At 38.3% G+C, this 16,188-nt stretch overlaps 2 protein-coding genes across 2 annotated transcripts; both read right to left on the reverse strand.

Moving 5' to 3' along the window:
* Positions 1-1,957: 1,957 nt before the first annotated feature.
* LOC118274912 (lysosomal acid glucosylceramidase-like) lies at positions 1,958-9,027 on the reverse strand. Its single transcript, XM_050696702.1, has 12 exons — positions 8,919-9,027; positions 8,087-8,214; positions 7,215-7,263; positions 6,994-7,132; positions 5,894-6,050; positions 5,320-5,480; positions 4,853-4,976; positions 4,487-4,600; positions 3,896-4,043; positions 3,285-3,364; positions 2,567-2,892; positions 1,958-2,084 (listed from the first exon to the last, which is right to left on the reverse strand). Exons 1-12 carry the CDS (start codon positions 8,974-8,976, stop codon positions 1,982-1,984), a joined length of 1,587 nt encoding a protein of 528 aa, XP_050552659.1. The 5' UTR covers positions 8,977-9,027; the 3' UTR covers positions 1,958-1,981.
* A 1,058-nt stretch (positions 9,028-10,085) lies between these two features.
* LOC118275044 (uncharacterized) lies at positions 10,086-15,713 on the reverse strand. Its single transcript, XM_050696907.1, has 3 exons — positions 15,585-15,713; positions 14,789-15,051; positions 10,086-14,234 (listed from the first exon to the last, which is right to left on the reverse strand). The coding sequence occupies exons 1-3, from the start codon at positions 15,627-15,629 to the stop codon at positions 10,205-10,207; spliced, it is 4,338 nt and encodes a 1,445-aa protein (XP_050552864.1). The 5' UTR covers positions 15,630-15,713; the 3' UTR covers positions 10,086-10,204.
* Between the last annotated feature and the right edge of the window lie 475 nt (positions 15,714-16,188).

A 16,188-nucleotide genomic window follows, 5' to 3' on the forward strand; every position in this document is an offset into this window, starting at 1 on the left:
AGCTTCGAATGGAGAAGAACAAGCAAGAAACTCCATCGTTATTACATTATTAGATGATTTAACTATTGTATATATATGTGAGAACAATGTAACAACAATACAGCGTCAAAACTAATGGAATTATAAAACCAATTTGTGAAGAAAAAAACGGTTGTTTCAAACATAGTGCACACATATGTACACTTACAATTTGACATAATGCTTCTATACAAATAAAAAATCTCTGTTTAATTTAATTAAACAAGAATTTCTTGATACCACATGATATGTTAGACTACAATGTAATTAGAAAATAAATAAATACCTTGAAGTTTACGTAACTAGTAATCATATTTAAGCATTGTCTAATGAGCGAGTGTCCAGTGGAGCCGGACCAACATGCTGCCAAGCATTTTCTACCTTCAATATAATCTGTCCGTTTATAACATGCCTGTTTACATAGCTCACATTTTATACAAGTTTTAATTATTTTTCATTTAGATTCATTTATTGGTACATTTTTCTGCAGTTAGTCCAGATTTTAAAAGTTGTTATTTTAAAAAATCCTATACATACTCAGCGATAGCACAGAATACTAGCGATAGGCCTCTATAGCACCCCCAAGGGATGTGCCGTAACAGGCGTTGCACCATGGGGGTTCCGGAGCAGGTCTAGTTAGAGGTCTCAGTGCCCCTTTTCGGTGCTGAAGGTGGCCACTAGTAGTAGTTTTAGTGAGGTAAAAATCCCACACTCCCTAGTCTTTCTCCCCAACAAGCTAGGCGACGTTTGAAGGTTTCCCCCCGTCATAAAAAAGGCCTCTATAGCACGTGCTTCCCTAATAAAAATCTATTTATGGAAAAGTTAGTCTGTTAGATAAATTGTTATCAAAATTATATGATGCTACATGGGCATGATATTTAACTGAGACCTTCTTTATCACTTTATCTATGTTTAAAAGGGCATTTAGTTTTTTAACATATCTTATCTAGGGTATTAGAATGATTCTTATTTTCCAACTTTTATGACCCATGTGTCTAGTCAAGCCAGTTTGTCTTGGAATAATTATGAGTGTTCCAAAAGTTTCTTAGTAATTCTGGTACATAAATGACCAAATCATCATCATCATCATCATCATCAGCCGAGAGACGTCCACTGCTGAACAAAGGCCTCCCCCATAGTCCTCCACGTAGAACGAAAAGCCGCCACCTGCATCCACTGGCTCCCCGCCACTCTGACGATGTCGTCGGTCCACCTAGTGGGAGGTCTGCCCACGCTGCGTCTTCCGGTCCGCGGTCGCCACTCAGTCACCTTCCTGGCCCAGCGGCCATCAGTCCTCCGAGCGACGTGGCCTGCCCATTGCCACTTCAGCCTGCATATTTTGAGAGCTATGTTTGTAACTCTTGTTCTTTGGCGAATTTCCATATTTCGGATTTTGTCGCGCAAAGATACTCCGAGCATAGCTCTCTCCATCGCGCGCTGGGCGACTCTGAGCCTTTCTAAAAGGCCAGCAGTTAGGGACCATGTCTCGGTACCGTACGTCATCACTGGCAACACACACTGGTTGTACATCCTGGTCTTCAGACACTGCGGGATTTTTGACGAGAAGACTTCATGCAACTTCCCAAATGCTGCCCATCCGAGTTGGATTCTTCGGGCGACCTCTTTCTCGAAGTTGGACCTACCTAGCTGGATGATCTGACCCAGGTATGTGTAGTGGTCTACAACTTCGAGTATATCGTTCCCAACGATAACCGGTACAGGTGCAACATGGACATTTGACATGATTTTCGTCTTGTCAATGACCAAATACTTTTTCTTTATTTTGTAAGGAATAGGGGGCAAACAAGCAGGCTGGTCACCTGATTGTAAGTAAACAGCGCCACCCATGGACACCAGAGCAGTCACAGGTGCATTGCTGTATATGTATGTAACACCAGCTCTCTAAACTAAGTTTGTTGGGTAAAATAAAACACACAGATTCTGTTCTTAGTTCTTGACATTTTTAAGTCATTTTATTAAATTCAACAGTGACAATGGATTCTGCCTCAATATTGATAGAAGCGTGCTGACTGCAAAGTTGAACACCTACAGTTGTGGCCGGGCCTCTGTAAAGTGAGAGAATAAAAACTAGTTACTTATCGACAACACGAAAATAACTCAAGTAACATTGCATGAATGACGAAGATCGACGTAACAAACGGAATGCTCTTTGAATGGAGTCTTTTCTACTTTTTTTTATATCGTCACGCCTTTTATCCCCGAAAGGGCAGGCAAAGGTGCACATTATGGCACGTAATGCCACTGTACAAAGTACACCCACTTTTCACAATTTATAAGTACTATATTCCAATAGGTGGTGAGCCTATTGCTATCTATCGGGCACATTTCCAGACTCTGTGCTACCACTGAGAAACACTTTTCGAAAAATCGAGAATAGCCCAGTAATACTTCGCCCAACCGGGGAATCGAACCCGAACATTAGACCCCTTGCCCGGCAGTCGCACTTGCAACCACTCGACCAATGACAAAGTCAAAACTTCTTTTCTTCTACTTTAATCTATTACTTTTATAACATTTAAATACTCACTTATTATGAAGAACAACAACGACAGTTTCGTACGGAGTCACAAACGCAGCGCTCTGTATAACTTCTTTCTGCTGGACGAACGAGAAGGATTCAGGTGCAGCAGTCGTGTTACATTTCACAGTTCTAACATCGATCCTGCGGGACCCGCGAGGTATGAACTTGGAGACGTGTCCCATGGCATAGAACATCGGCTGCTTGTAAAACTCCCCCTTTAAAGGAGCCACTATGACAGGAGAATCCACGAAGTTTCCGTTCCACGCTGGGCCTCCTTGCTCGTCCAGACAAATGTTCCAGTCTAACCAGCCAACTGTGTCGAAGTTCAGGTCCTGTAATTTTGACCACATATACATGTTATGCAGTGTTTGAGTCACATATAAGTTATACAGGCTGTTCGACCACATTGAAGTTATATAGGGTGTTCGACCACATTTAAGTTATACAGAATGTTTGACCACATATAAGTTATACAGGATGTTTGACCACATATAAGTCATACAGAGTGTTTGACAGTTTTTTTCCACTATTTTTCAAAGTACAGTTATTTAAAAGATATCACTGTTAGTTTTAGTGATAAGATCCAAGCCCTTAAGTAAACATGAACATATAAGTTAAACAATATATCCACATTATAAAAGACTATAAAACAATAAATATCAAGAGAGGTAGCTTGTGAAAATAACTAGTATTAATACTCTTTATCAAAAGTTATATTACGTACGGTGAGAATATTTGATATGTAGCTCTGTAGTCTGGTCCACGATCCTAAATCCACCTTAGGTTCCTGTCCAGGAGTTGCTCCTGGAAACAGAAGATATGTAGATAAATATGTATGTATTGTTCCCAAATAAACTAGTGAACTAGGTTATTAGTTTTTTTTTATGAAACACAAGCAGACGTATCATGAAGACGACGCATCTGATGGTAAGCAATCGCCCCCGCCCATGGACACTTGAAACACCATCAGAGGCGTTACAAGTGCGTTGCTGGCCTTTTAAGGGTTAGGAATTTAAGGGTTGTTGGGGAATCGGGGATTGGGAAGACTGGAAAGATTAGGCCTCCTGTAACTTCGCTCATAAAACGAAACACAACGCAAGCGTTGTTTCACGTCGGTTTTCGGTAAGGCCGTGATATCACTCCGGTCGAGCCAGCCCATTCGTGCCGAACCATTGCTCTCCCACACATATTTAGCTTAAATCAAAACCAAATGACGTACTCACGTCGTTTCGCAATAAATGTAACAACAAATACATCAGCCACTAACCATCCAACATATATGATGGCAGGTTGGCTGATGCTGGTAATGATGTCTAAGATATTTTCAACCGATACCTTCACAGAACTCAGTGGACAAGATGAACTTCTCAGGGTGAGGTCTGGTGATCAATGTAAGCTGCTCCGGTGGCGCGAAGAGGTTGCTGTAGTCGTGGATGGCGAAACCATCCAAGTAGTACAGGAGTGCTGGGTGCTCCTCCATCGTCTGATAAATAATTATTAATGGTAATTAGCCATTTAATGTATATGGTGTAAATGTTACATGATATTTATTTCTGTAAATAGGTTATAAAATAACACTTTTACAGTCAATATTTGAAATAGCTAGATGAGACCGGCCTAGATGTAAACGAAACGCTCCCAAACGCCGCAAAAAACGAGTTTAATTTTCAATGATTTTCAATGATTAAGGAGTTTATTTTTTATAATAATAGTTGTTAATAATTACTTTTTTAAGACTGATGTTGCATGAATAACACGAAAATGAAAAAAAATTAATTATAAAAACAAAAAATATTAATATTTGTAGCGTTTCTCTGGAGTGTTCCATTCACTTTGTATAGTGGCTTTTAATTATTTAATGGGTTTAACACGTATTAGAATTTAGATCTTAGAGATCTTTACCCAATATAATTATTTATTATTTACCGCAATGAACCAAAGTGGTATAGTATGCCGTTGATCGTCAATACCTAGAATCTTGACCTGGCGGAACTTGGACCCGCGGATTTTTGGACCCAAGTGCCCGACTATCCATAATCCCTGAAACAAGGGAACATACCAAGTATCATACATTATAGAAAAAAAAACTTGAAGGAAAGGAATGATATTATTATATTGGAAACATTTTATATAACAATGAAAACTTAATATAAACCGCCCCCCCCCCTCCTCTCCCTTAATGGCGGAGAATTCACCTTTAACTCATCTAGTTTGTTTACATTGATAATACCACCAATTTTTGAGAAGTTTCTGCAGTAAATTGCTCTCTGAAAAACGTTTTTAATTCCTTACCATATGATGAGGAGTCCAGGCGAGGCAGTTGAACCTTTTCAGCGGTAAGAACCCATTAGCGGGCTCATTGGTGGTTGTGATCGCCCAAATACGAATACCAGCTCTTTCGTAGTGTTCTAGAAATCTGAAGATGTAGTGAAATTATTACACACTTAACTTTGTCCAAACTACAAATAACTTTAAATAAATATTTGTAGAAGATCAATGCTTCGATGCAAGTGGGAAGGCTCGACTGTACATAATGATACCACGGCCCCATAATAAACGTACGTGATAAAACATTTCAAATCAAACTCAAAGTCGCAGCATTTATTTCAATTAACTCTAAATTAGGCACTTTTGAAACGTCAATTGAATTGTCCATCAGTCTCTCTGTCTGTGAAGCTAGGTGCTCGTTCCAAAGTCTAATTTGCATCATAAGTGATATTCTCAACAACATACAATATTAAGTTTGGAATACTTCTTACTTCAAATGGTAGTCGGCCAAGGTGCTGTAATACTTGAGCTGCAGCCTGCCGCAGGTGGTGTAGTTGCTGGTCTCAACCATCCAAGATGGCGGCGCCCACAGCGTCGCCACAACATCCAGAGGAACTCTTGATGCTGCGAGTGCTTGTTTTATCATTGGTATCTAGTACACAGGATAACAAAAAATTCAATCACAGCTATAAATAGATATTAACGTATTTAATAGGCCCAATTATTCCCCTTTTCAATCTTCCCAATCCCTGATTCCCCAACAAACTTTAAATTCCTAAACCTAAATTCCTAAACTTTAAAAGGCCGGTAACATACTTGTTAACCCTCTGGTGTTACGGTTGTCCATGGGCGACGGCGATTGCTTACCATCAAGTGATCCGTCAGTCACTTTATCGGCTTATACTCTACAATAAATATTAGTGTTTTTTGCACACTATAATAACGGAAGCCTTCGAACATCCACGCTTATCTATGAAAAGTCTATTTCATTGGCGATATAGCACCTTCAGGATTTGTGGTACTAGAAATCGATACCTCTGTTAAATTAATCGTAAAACAACATACCTTGTATTTAAAATCTTCCTGGGACAAACTGAAATTGCTTAGGAAAATGTCATTCTTCGGCAGTTCGTTGTACGCATATTTATGCGTGGAGAAGTCCGTTCCGCCAATAGGTACACGCAGCATAGTATATTCTATTCCTTTGTCGCTAAAGTATGTACTGAAAGAAAATAAAATATTTTTTAAACATCAGAGTGTTAAATGAGCACATCTAACCCTTTTACGAAAAACTGGCGAATTTAATATTATTAAGTACATGTTTTCTCATACAAAATTTTATAGGAAAGAGAGTTAACGAAAGTCCAAATAATTATACCAAGTACTCCCTGAGAAGCTACTCATTTTTCGTAGCCCGCTACGCTGGCGTAGCGGTTGTAGTCCTGCTACGCAGCTACGCCGTAGGCAATGCCAAAGTTCGTAATAAGTTACAGTTATTTATAATAGTAACTTCTAGTTACTATTATAACTTCTAGTTACTATTATAGTTGTACAGTACCTAAGAAATAGCTCCTAGATTCCTCCTAGATTCTAGGACATTCAGAATATTAATTACTCTACGTAACATAACATCATGCCTTTTAATCCCCGAAGGGGTAGGCAAAAGTACACATATACTTTATTTAAGGAGGGAAGATCATCAACACATACATTTAGATTAAGTTTACATTAATTATGACTGTTAGTTATAAAATATCTTCAAGCATTAAGTGATAATTAATGATAGGTACAATAAGTATAAGACATACATACATACATATCGTCACGCCTTTTATCCCCGAAGGGGTAGGCAGAGGTGCACATTACGGCACGTAATGCCGCTATACAATGTACACCCACTTTTCACCATCTGATGTATTATAAGTCCCCGGCTCCACAACAAACGTGACGGTGAGCATGTCACTTGCCATATCCAAAGGACATCATATTCCAGACTCCGTGCTACTACCGAGAAATTTAGCGATAAATTCGAAAAATAGCCCAGTTAATACTTTGCCCGACCCGGGAATCGAACCCGATACCCCTTGTTCGTGCAGTCGCACTTGCGACCACTCGACCAACGAGGCAGTCAATAAGAATAAGAATGTACTCCATATATGCCTTACTCAATAAATTTCTCCCTCAGTTTGGGTGACAGACTCATCCAGTTGATAGCAGCGGAGTCAGTGATGGCTGCCCCGAAACCTTTGATCGTCTGATGTTTTGTCCCCGGCTCCACAACAAACGTGACGGGACATGTCACTTCTAAACCAAAGGGCAATCATATTAGTAGGTATTTACAAATATTTGTAGCATATAATTAAAATAATGGTGTGTCGACACTTACTGTTTGTCGTTTTAAATTTGCCAAACGATTTCTTGAATCGTGATCCAGCCTGTAAATAATGTTATGTTGACATTCAACTGAAAATCTGGTCAAGAATAGTTCTCAACCATGTTCTCGTTAGATTTTTTGTAGGTAGGCGCCTGATCTACTCGCGAATGTCAGGTGGAGATTATAGTAAACCTTATTGCCTATACAATGTGATAGGGGTGAGACTTCTAACCCGTTAAGGCTGAGTTCTACATCTAATTTTATCGACAAAAGTCGGGGGTCAAAGGGGTCGATTCCCCTCCCCTAAAAGTGATGGCTATTTTAATATTCTTTTTACTTTTTTTGATATCAAAGGTTATATGCGTCGTAGAAACAAAAGAAAAACGACAAACGATAGCTAATAAATAACCTTGGCTAACTAATTCATTACTTTTTTCATATGTTTGATAATGTTTTGGTGAGAAAAAAATCATTTGTGAATTATTTTTACCGAAAAAATAACTATTTTTCAATATTTTCAATTAGGGGTTCAACACCCCATATTATTTTTTTTGTCGATAAAATTAGATGTAGTACTCATCATTAACGGGTTAGAAGTCCCACCCCTATCACATTGTATATTTATTACATTACAAACGTACAAACTGTTATATAAGTCCTTTTTATCAGATCTCTCGCTCACACTTATGCAAGTTGAGCGGGATGGAAAATTCGCAAGTTTGTAATTGCCCAACTATAGTGGTTGATTAACAATAATACGAATATTTTATTACCTCCTCTACGTGAAGTCTGCTTTAGTATAACATCGTATTTGTATTCTGAAGTCTCACAGTTGACCGTTACAATTAAATATCGCATTTGTTACTTTCAAATATATACCTTACCCGTGAGCTAGTATACATGACGTATTCTCCCTCGCCGGGAGACACCCGAGTGATAGTGTCGCAGTAGCTAGCATTGCACACACACACCACCGACTCTCCACCTACATCCCGCGCTGCACATGGCTTATCTGGGTGCATATGAGAATTGTATGTTATACAAATAATATGTAAAAATATTAATTTCAGTATTTATTAGTACAGAGTTGTTAAACTCCAATATCTGAGCCTCTCTAAACATTAACATAGAACCCTATCTAAGTACCCGAACTTCAAAATATTTAATACTAGTTTCTGCCAGCGGCTTCGCCTACATTCCCGAAGGATAAAAATCAGCTCATACCCTGTCTGTTTACCAAATTTCATTGTGAAATTTTGAAGACACATCCGAATACTATAATATTAGTATGATAATTACCTAATTATTGCATATACATAATACATATTACATTATATTTATAAACTAAAATAATTTAATTAAATTAACTTTTCTCGAATAACTCACATGAAATAATATGCATATTTCAATTAAAAGTAGCATATAAAAAAATGTTAAGTATGCATATGCATTTGACTGCACGGTTGATGCGGTGGCTGGGCAACTGGCTGCCGCGCAACGGGTAGCGGGTTCGATTCCCGCACGGAGCAACACTTTGTGTGATCCACAAACTGTTGTTTCGGGTCTGGGTGTCATGTGTATGTGAACTTGTATGTTTGTAAACGCACCCACGACATAGGAGAAAATCCTAGTGTGGGGCAACGTTCTTAAAAAAAAAAAAAAAAAAAATTTGGAATTTCTTCCTACAGTCCTACTGTCATACCAAGAGGTACTTACCGCCTTTTATCACTTGCACGAGTATAGATAACAAACACAGAACTTTAACACGCGCCATCTTGGCTGAGTCCGTTTAAAAATGCATGTGTTTACGTACAACATACTGAAGTGAATAATAATATGTTTCGTAGACCGTAAACCTGCGTATATTTCCTTTGTAATATATTTCTTTTGTTGTGTTACAATTAACTTAATTTATTAATACAGGTTGAGGTCTTTATAGAGCCTTTTATAATGTAATATTTATGAAGGCTGTTGTTTATCGAAACGATTTAATGCAATATACACTAAGAACATCGGCCGATGTGTTATTTGAGTTTAATTAAGAGTTTCTATTTCTATGCATGTCATCCTGATCTGTGCATTTTCCATACTTCTACAAAACTTTGGCATTTATTATATTACTAAGGTAATTACAATTAAATAAAGGTTTTATAATTAAAGGAGCAAGGCCAAGTTAATTAAATCCCGGAGTTGCGGACTACCTAGTGGGTTACCGGGGCTCCGGCTCGAGGAACGAAATGGTTTTTAGTCAGTAAGAGTCTGATATTCCTTCCTAATGAAAAGTCACTGGATATTTCTCCCCTCAAAAAAGGTAGTTAATTTGTTATTACAGTAAGTTTCACAATGAAATTAACAAAGGTAGAGCGGTAATGAATCTCCAATAGATGCGGTCTTAAATACAATAATAATTACTTAGTAGGGACTCGTTTAACCACGCCGTATAAAACCTATTTATATTTTCTGCATTTATTTATTGATATGTAAATATAACTATTGCTCCAACATATTTATACAGATGTTGTGAATTAACTAAATGATATACTAATGATAAACCAATGAAAATAAACAGTAAGTATAAAAAAATATTGACATTATTAAGTTATGTATCTAAGTATTTTGTTCCCTGGAACAGTTTTCCGCGAAGTTCCTACCATGGATTATAATAAAACCAGCTTTTTTTTTTCATATAAAAATACTTTATTCTATATTTACAAAAGCAGTACAAAATCGATGAACATAAATTATAGTTACATCTTCGTATAAAAAGTCTATTTACATAATTATCATAATAAATAAGGTACACTAGAACTTAAAATTACATATTGTGAGGATACATAATGCCTACACAACGTCCTTAGGCAACTAAGGCTTACACTTAGTCTAATGACAAACATGTTGTAGATTTCATGGTAGCCTAGCTTCAGGTTTCTAGTCTTCAGATCGTGGTTCATAAAATATACAAGTCATTGAAAATAATTACAGTTCACCTTTCCTGTCCTATTCTACTCTTTTGTACAAACCATTGTGCACTTATACGAAACATTCTCTTTGAGAACTTTACTTTCAACCACGCCAACATTCTCTGATGCGGCGCGTAACATATCTGTGTTGCTATTAGCAACTTCAGTATTTTCAGACTTCTTTAAAGTAGGGGTTTTAGAAAGTCTAGACTTTACAGCTTCTTTTACTTTCGATAGAAACGCGCTTTCAGAAGCCTTGGGCCACGACTCTAAATCACTACTCATTTTAGGTTTTGTATTAGCTAACCGACCGCCTTTTCCAGTAACCTTTTGTAGTCTGGTTACGGATTCTTGCCCGATCCCACTATCAACAGCTTTATTACCTAGTTTATAGTCTTGACTAGAAATGGGAGCCGAAACTACAGCGCTTCTCATGTCACTCGGTGAACCACTATTATCTAACACTCCATACCTTCTCATGTTTCTGTCCGAAGATGAAGGCAATGTCAATTTTCTAAATTGTGCTCTTGGCATTGGCGGCCGAGGAGTGGTCGAAAATGTTACTTCAATTTTACTGTCCTTAAAGGGATTCATTGTTTTCGTCAATCTTGTATTTTTATTTAGTTTCTCGCTTTCTTTTTTCCATAAAGGAACTGATGCCTCTTTTATTTTAGCAATATCGTGATCGTTTGTATAAAGTTTTAATAGACCAGGGCGTTTTAGTGTAGGTTCTAGCTTAGGGACTTTGAGGGTTTTAGGTACAGGCACACTGGCTGCAGCGGGCATCCTGAACTTATCTTCATATGCTTGAGACGAAAGCTTCAGCCCGCTTTGTTTCTGCTGTTCAGGCCTGCGAGTCTTTGATTTCTTGGAATCCCTTATTCTACTTGTCAGAGATTTGGGCTGTGCCGTTTTCAGAGAAGGTTTTCTTTCTTTAACGTTTCCAAGAGGACTGAATGGCTCTGTAGTACGTGATTCGAATAAAGGACTGTCAAAAAGGTTGTTCCGCATTGTTTCAAGTCTGTCGTTGAAATCCATGTGTAAAGCTTTGAGTTTATCACTGACATCTTCATGATTCCTGGCGATAGCTTCCAGTAAGTCGTTGGATTGTAACGTTGTTGGGAGCTTGGTTTGTTCTCTCACAGTAGATTGAAGCGTCTTCTGCATGTGTCTTAACGTATGTTTAGCGTGGGATTCCAAGTCTTCAGTTAACTCCTCAATTCCTTTAGTTGGCGTCAAGCTACTTCTAAGAACATCAGGTTTACGTGATGCTTTCACTGTTTTCCGACCGAGAGATTTCATCCGACTACCAGGAATCTCTAAAGTAGGCAAAATATCTAGTGGGTTATTCCTTCCTGCGAGTATTCCTTTATTGTTTAACGTTGACTGCAGTTTCAATGGCTTGATTTGCAAATCTGGCAACAGCAGTTTGTTTTTACTAGGCAGCTCCAGTTTCGGTAATTTCGGTAGAATATCTAAATCAATAGTTTCTAATCCTAAAGGCGGCAGTCTTGACCGGAATCTTTTAGTACTGGCAGCCGTAGACATGGTTTGCTGTAAAATATTTGGTGTACCAATCCTTGAATCTACTGATGCACGAGGTAATTCTGCTGCTTCACCTGGTCTAGCGCCAAGCAAGTTGTTCAAACCAGTTTTAATGTCATCAAGAGTAGGTATTGGTTCTATTTTGATCAAGTCTTTTAAATCTGGTACTGGTATATTTAATATGTTAAGATCAGGTTGTACTACTTTGTTGAACAAAGGAGGTGGACGGACCACATTGTTTTGAGGCAATATACTAGCAACCACTTCACTGGCCGATCCACTTGCGTCATTTACTTCTTCTGCCTGTTTCTGTAATGTTGGTCCACTTGGACAAGAATTTTTAGAATCATCATCACCGTTGTCAACGTCTCGCGGATCCATTATAACTATTTTTTGTATAGAGGTTGATGGTTCAGAATCTTTCTGATTGTCTTTAATGTTATCTTCAGTTGACATCTTGGGTTCCATCTCTGCCGGTGACAATTCATCGCAAGCTGCTTTTGACTGTCGTTCTTTTTCTTCCCTTTGCAACATTGAATCTGAAATTTTTTGCAAGTCCTGCATACTCACCGTATTTGCAGATTCATCATTAGCCTTTAGTCCATCGTCACAAATTACTGCTTTCATTGTTGTAGCTTGAAGTGATTCTTCATGTTGACAATTAGAGTCTTGTTGGTTATCTATTATTGTTGGCAATTCTTGTTCTTCTTCAATGACGTTATTTGGAGTTTGTTCTTCATAGATTTTTGCTGTTTTAGGAATAGTTTTTGTATTCTTTATGTTTTCTAATCTATTCTTTATATTTTCTCTGATAGATGAAATAGCTTTATCTAAAGAAAGGGGTCTTATTAATTTAGTGGGTTGATCACTACCTGGAGGTTTGACATTTTCAATAAATGATTGCTCCTGGCTACAAGGCTCCTCTGATATATCATTATCATTCTCAGATGCCTTATCATGAATGGACCGAAACTCTAAATCATCTGGTTGAACTACATTATTTATGGTGTTGCTAGAATCAGTTAGAGAATCCATATCGTCGGCATTGTTAGCACAATTTTCATCGTCTGTTACATTTTTCGGTTCTGAATCTTCTTGGGTTATGTTATCCATTGTACGTTCTTCTGAATCATCTGGTACCATTTCGTCCCTATTGTCTCTTTCTATGGCTTCTTCAACAATAAACCTTTCTGTTGGTTGAAAGGCTGATTCTGTCTTTACAGGAGCATTCATATCACAATCATCTGTAGTTTGCGCCAGTTCATTTGAGTCGGCATCAAGAATGTTGCTTTTATTTATGACTACAGATTGTGTGTCAGGACTGGACGCTGAGTCAATAATTTCGGTTGAGATCCCGCCTTCATGCCCACTATCAGCATCATCAGTGACCCCGTTGTCCGTTTCAGCACTTTTAGCAGATTCATCGTTGCAGTTATTATTACTGACCTGTTCAATCATATTACTTGGACTAACTTCGGCATCCATCAATTCATTTTTACTAGAGATTTGCATCTTTCCTGTTAATCCCGTACTTAACTGATTAACTGGGGCATTTTCTTCTTTATCAAAGATGCCTGGTAAATTCAGTTTCGGTATAGATAGTGTAGGAGTATCTGCTCTTGGTTTAACTAGATCTTTCAAAGGAACAAATTCAACATCTTTTAACTTTAATAGATTTTTCAAACTCAATGGTCTGGTATGCGCGTTCTGTAAAATATTGTCCAAATGAGATTTAGCTTCAAAGAAATTCCTTATAGCCTGTTCATGAATGTCATTTGGAGATACACTCATATCTTCAATGAGGTCTGGTTTAGGCTTTAATAGTGAATTATTTAATCTAAGTTTCGGAATTGCAGGCAGAGAACTTATTTTCTCTTGATCCTCTAAAAATTTTTGATTTAATAAATCCTTCAGCGTAGTCTTAGGTAGTTTTAAATTAGGCACCTTACTCCCAATGCCAATATCACCTACGTTACTCTCTAAGTTGCCAGACATATCTTTGATACTTGTATCTGGTTTCAGCACAGGCGCGTACTTCCGCGATCCAACTTTAATTGTATTAAGTGCTTGATCATCATTCATTTTTACAACACGTTCTTGAATATTACTAGCACCTACACCACTATCCATATCATCAAGCTGATCTACTTGTGGCAGCCCAAACAGTTCACGTAATAAGTTTGGTGGTTTCGTCGGAGCTCGCATCTGGACTGGACTCGACCTGGCGCTGCCTAATGGTCCATGAATACAACGCGTTTCTTGAACACGTGATTCTTGAGGAACAATGTCATCCTCAGCATTTCTTGGGTTCATTATAATGGTTAGTAAGTTAGCAGTACTTGCGTCTGGGACTGTGTCTCCAAATAAAGCCTCGTCAGCTGATGTCCCCATACTCCTGGCAGCATCCCTCGCCAGCGCTTCCTTGTACTCCTCCTCGGTGGCTTCTCGTAGTGTTTCCAAAACTGATGATGCGAGATCGACTTCTGGGTGTAGAAGTGGCTTTGGGTCTTCTTTCGGTTCCGTGGGTCTGTTTAGAAAATAAATAAATTTTACGTAAGAAATTCCTTAGTGGTAGTAAAAATTACTTCTGTAAGTTTATTTTGAAAAATCAATACTTTGATCGTCCGTAATTCTAAGTATAGCCATAGGGCTATACTTATAGAACTCAAATAGTAGTACATACATAGGTATTGATAGATTAGGTAGATTAGAAATTGAGATTAGTTTTGTAAGTTAAGATTTAAATTTTATTATTTCAAATCATAAATAAATGTGAATAAACGAGCTTGGAACATATAAAGTGGCTAGACAATCGGCTGCTATGAAACGTATGGCAGGCGCAGATTCATGTCCCACGCGGAACTTACACAAAACATCCGAAATTAATTAATATTTACAATACAATCACAGGTTAATAATTAATTACCACTAGCTGACCCGGCAAACTTCGTACCGCCGTAAACATTCCCTGAACTTCCACAAACAATTTAAGGCCACATTTGCAAAATCGGTTCAACCGATCTTGAGTTTTAGCGAGACTGACGAACAGGAATTGATTGTTATATATAGACATAATCTTACCTCACAACATGCCCATCAGGACGCACTGCGGTGGGAAAGAAAACTGATGAGGCTCCGTCGGAGTCAGAGCTTCTAGCCCGGCACGGACAGTCGTCCACCTCTCTCGCAGGGCTGTACGGACCATCGTAACTGGAGAACGAAGGGCCTGGTGCTTCGAAGCCTTGTCCAACTTGTCCAGCGCCTGGGCAAGGACAGCACTCACCGAAGTCCAGTTGACGCGTCTGGCGAACATTCTCAGTACCTTCTAAAGGTTGTGATGATATCTGGAAAGGAGCATTATCATTATTATAATTATCAATGATTTGCGATATTTTTTTCTTTCCATAAAAAATGTTACATCGACCGCTAAAATATTGTCTACTATTCATTTGTACTATTCAGTCCTAAGTGGGTAAGTACATTGATGGCATTACGTGCCGTTATGTGGACCTCTGCCTACCCCTTCGAGGATAAAAAGGTGAGACGATATAAAAACGATATTCATTCCTAGCTATTTATTGCATATGACTCTTAACGTAACTGTGTCAAAGGCGAAATAAAATATGTGTCGTACTATCCTACATAGGTACAAAAATTATTGAACGAAATTAATATGACCAAAACCAATAATAAACATGACCTCGATTTTATATTCTGTATAGCTCATGGACTTTACGAGTCCTAAGTACATTTATAATAAGTACAACTTATTCCCACGGTATTGAACCAAAATAAAATTTATTAACGATACTACAATAATTAAAAGATTTAAATAAATTGAAGTAAGATAGAAAAGATTTAAAAAATATGAACTTACATGACTGTTGAGCGTAAGGAAACACGAAACCACTATCCACCACATCTTGGATGCTCACATACCTTCAGAATGAGACCTAAACCTTCAGCCTTCCAGTTAATATGCAGCTAATTATCACTCGATCTCGTTGATAAGGTCGTATCGAGAGCGCGCGCCTCGCGGCCGCCATCACAGTACGTGACCAGAATGCCCCTCTCAGCAAAAATTCTAATCATTATTGTAATAATTACTATCTAGTTCTGTGGAACATTCACATAACTGTGTGATCTATTTCATGCCTAATCTTTGTAAGAGATACCTAAGATACGACAGGATTCCGCTACGGATGCTGTGGGTACGTGATAGATAAAATGAAATAGCTGATCGTTAGATACCTATGTATTTTGTTTTGGAAGATACCAGATATTAGTGTAGGTGAGTAGTGATTAATTCACTGAGACAACTATGGCGGTGTGCCCTGTGTGGGCTGACCACCGCTATGTCCTCAGGGATGTGATCGGCGACGGCGACCTCTCGCGTCCGGCGTTGGTTCAGGCCATGGTGGGGAATCTGGGGGTACTGGAATGCTATCTCCTCCTTCTGTGAAGCAGTCATGCTAGCTAAG

The sequence above is a fragment of the Spodoptera frugiperda genome, chromosome 11 (assembly GCF_023101765.2).
Source record: "Spodoptera frugiperda isolate SF20-4 chromosome 11, AGI-APGP_CSIRO_Sfru_2.0, whole genome shotgun sequence".
NCBI lineage: Eukaryota > Metazoa > Arthropoda > Insecta > Lepidoptera > Noctuidae > Spodoptera > Spodoptera frugiperda.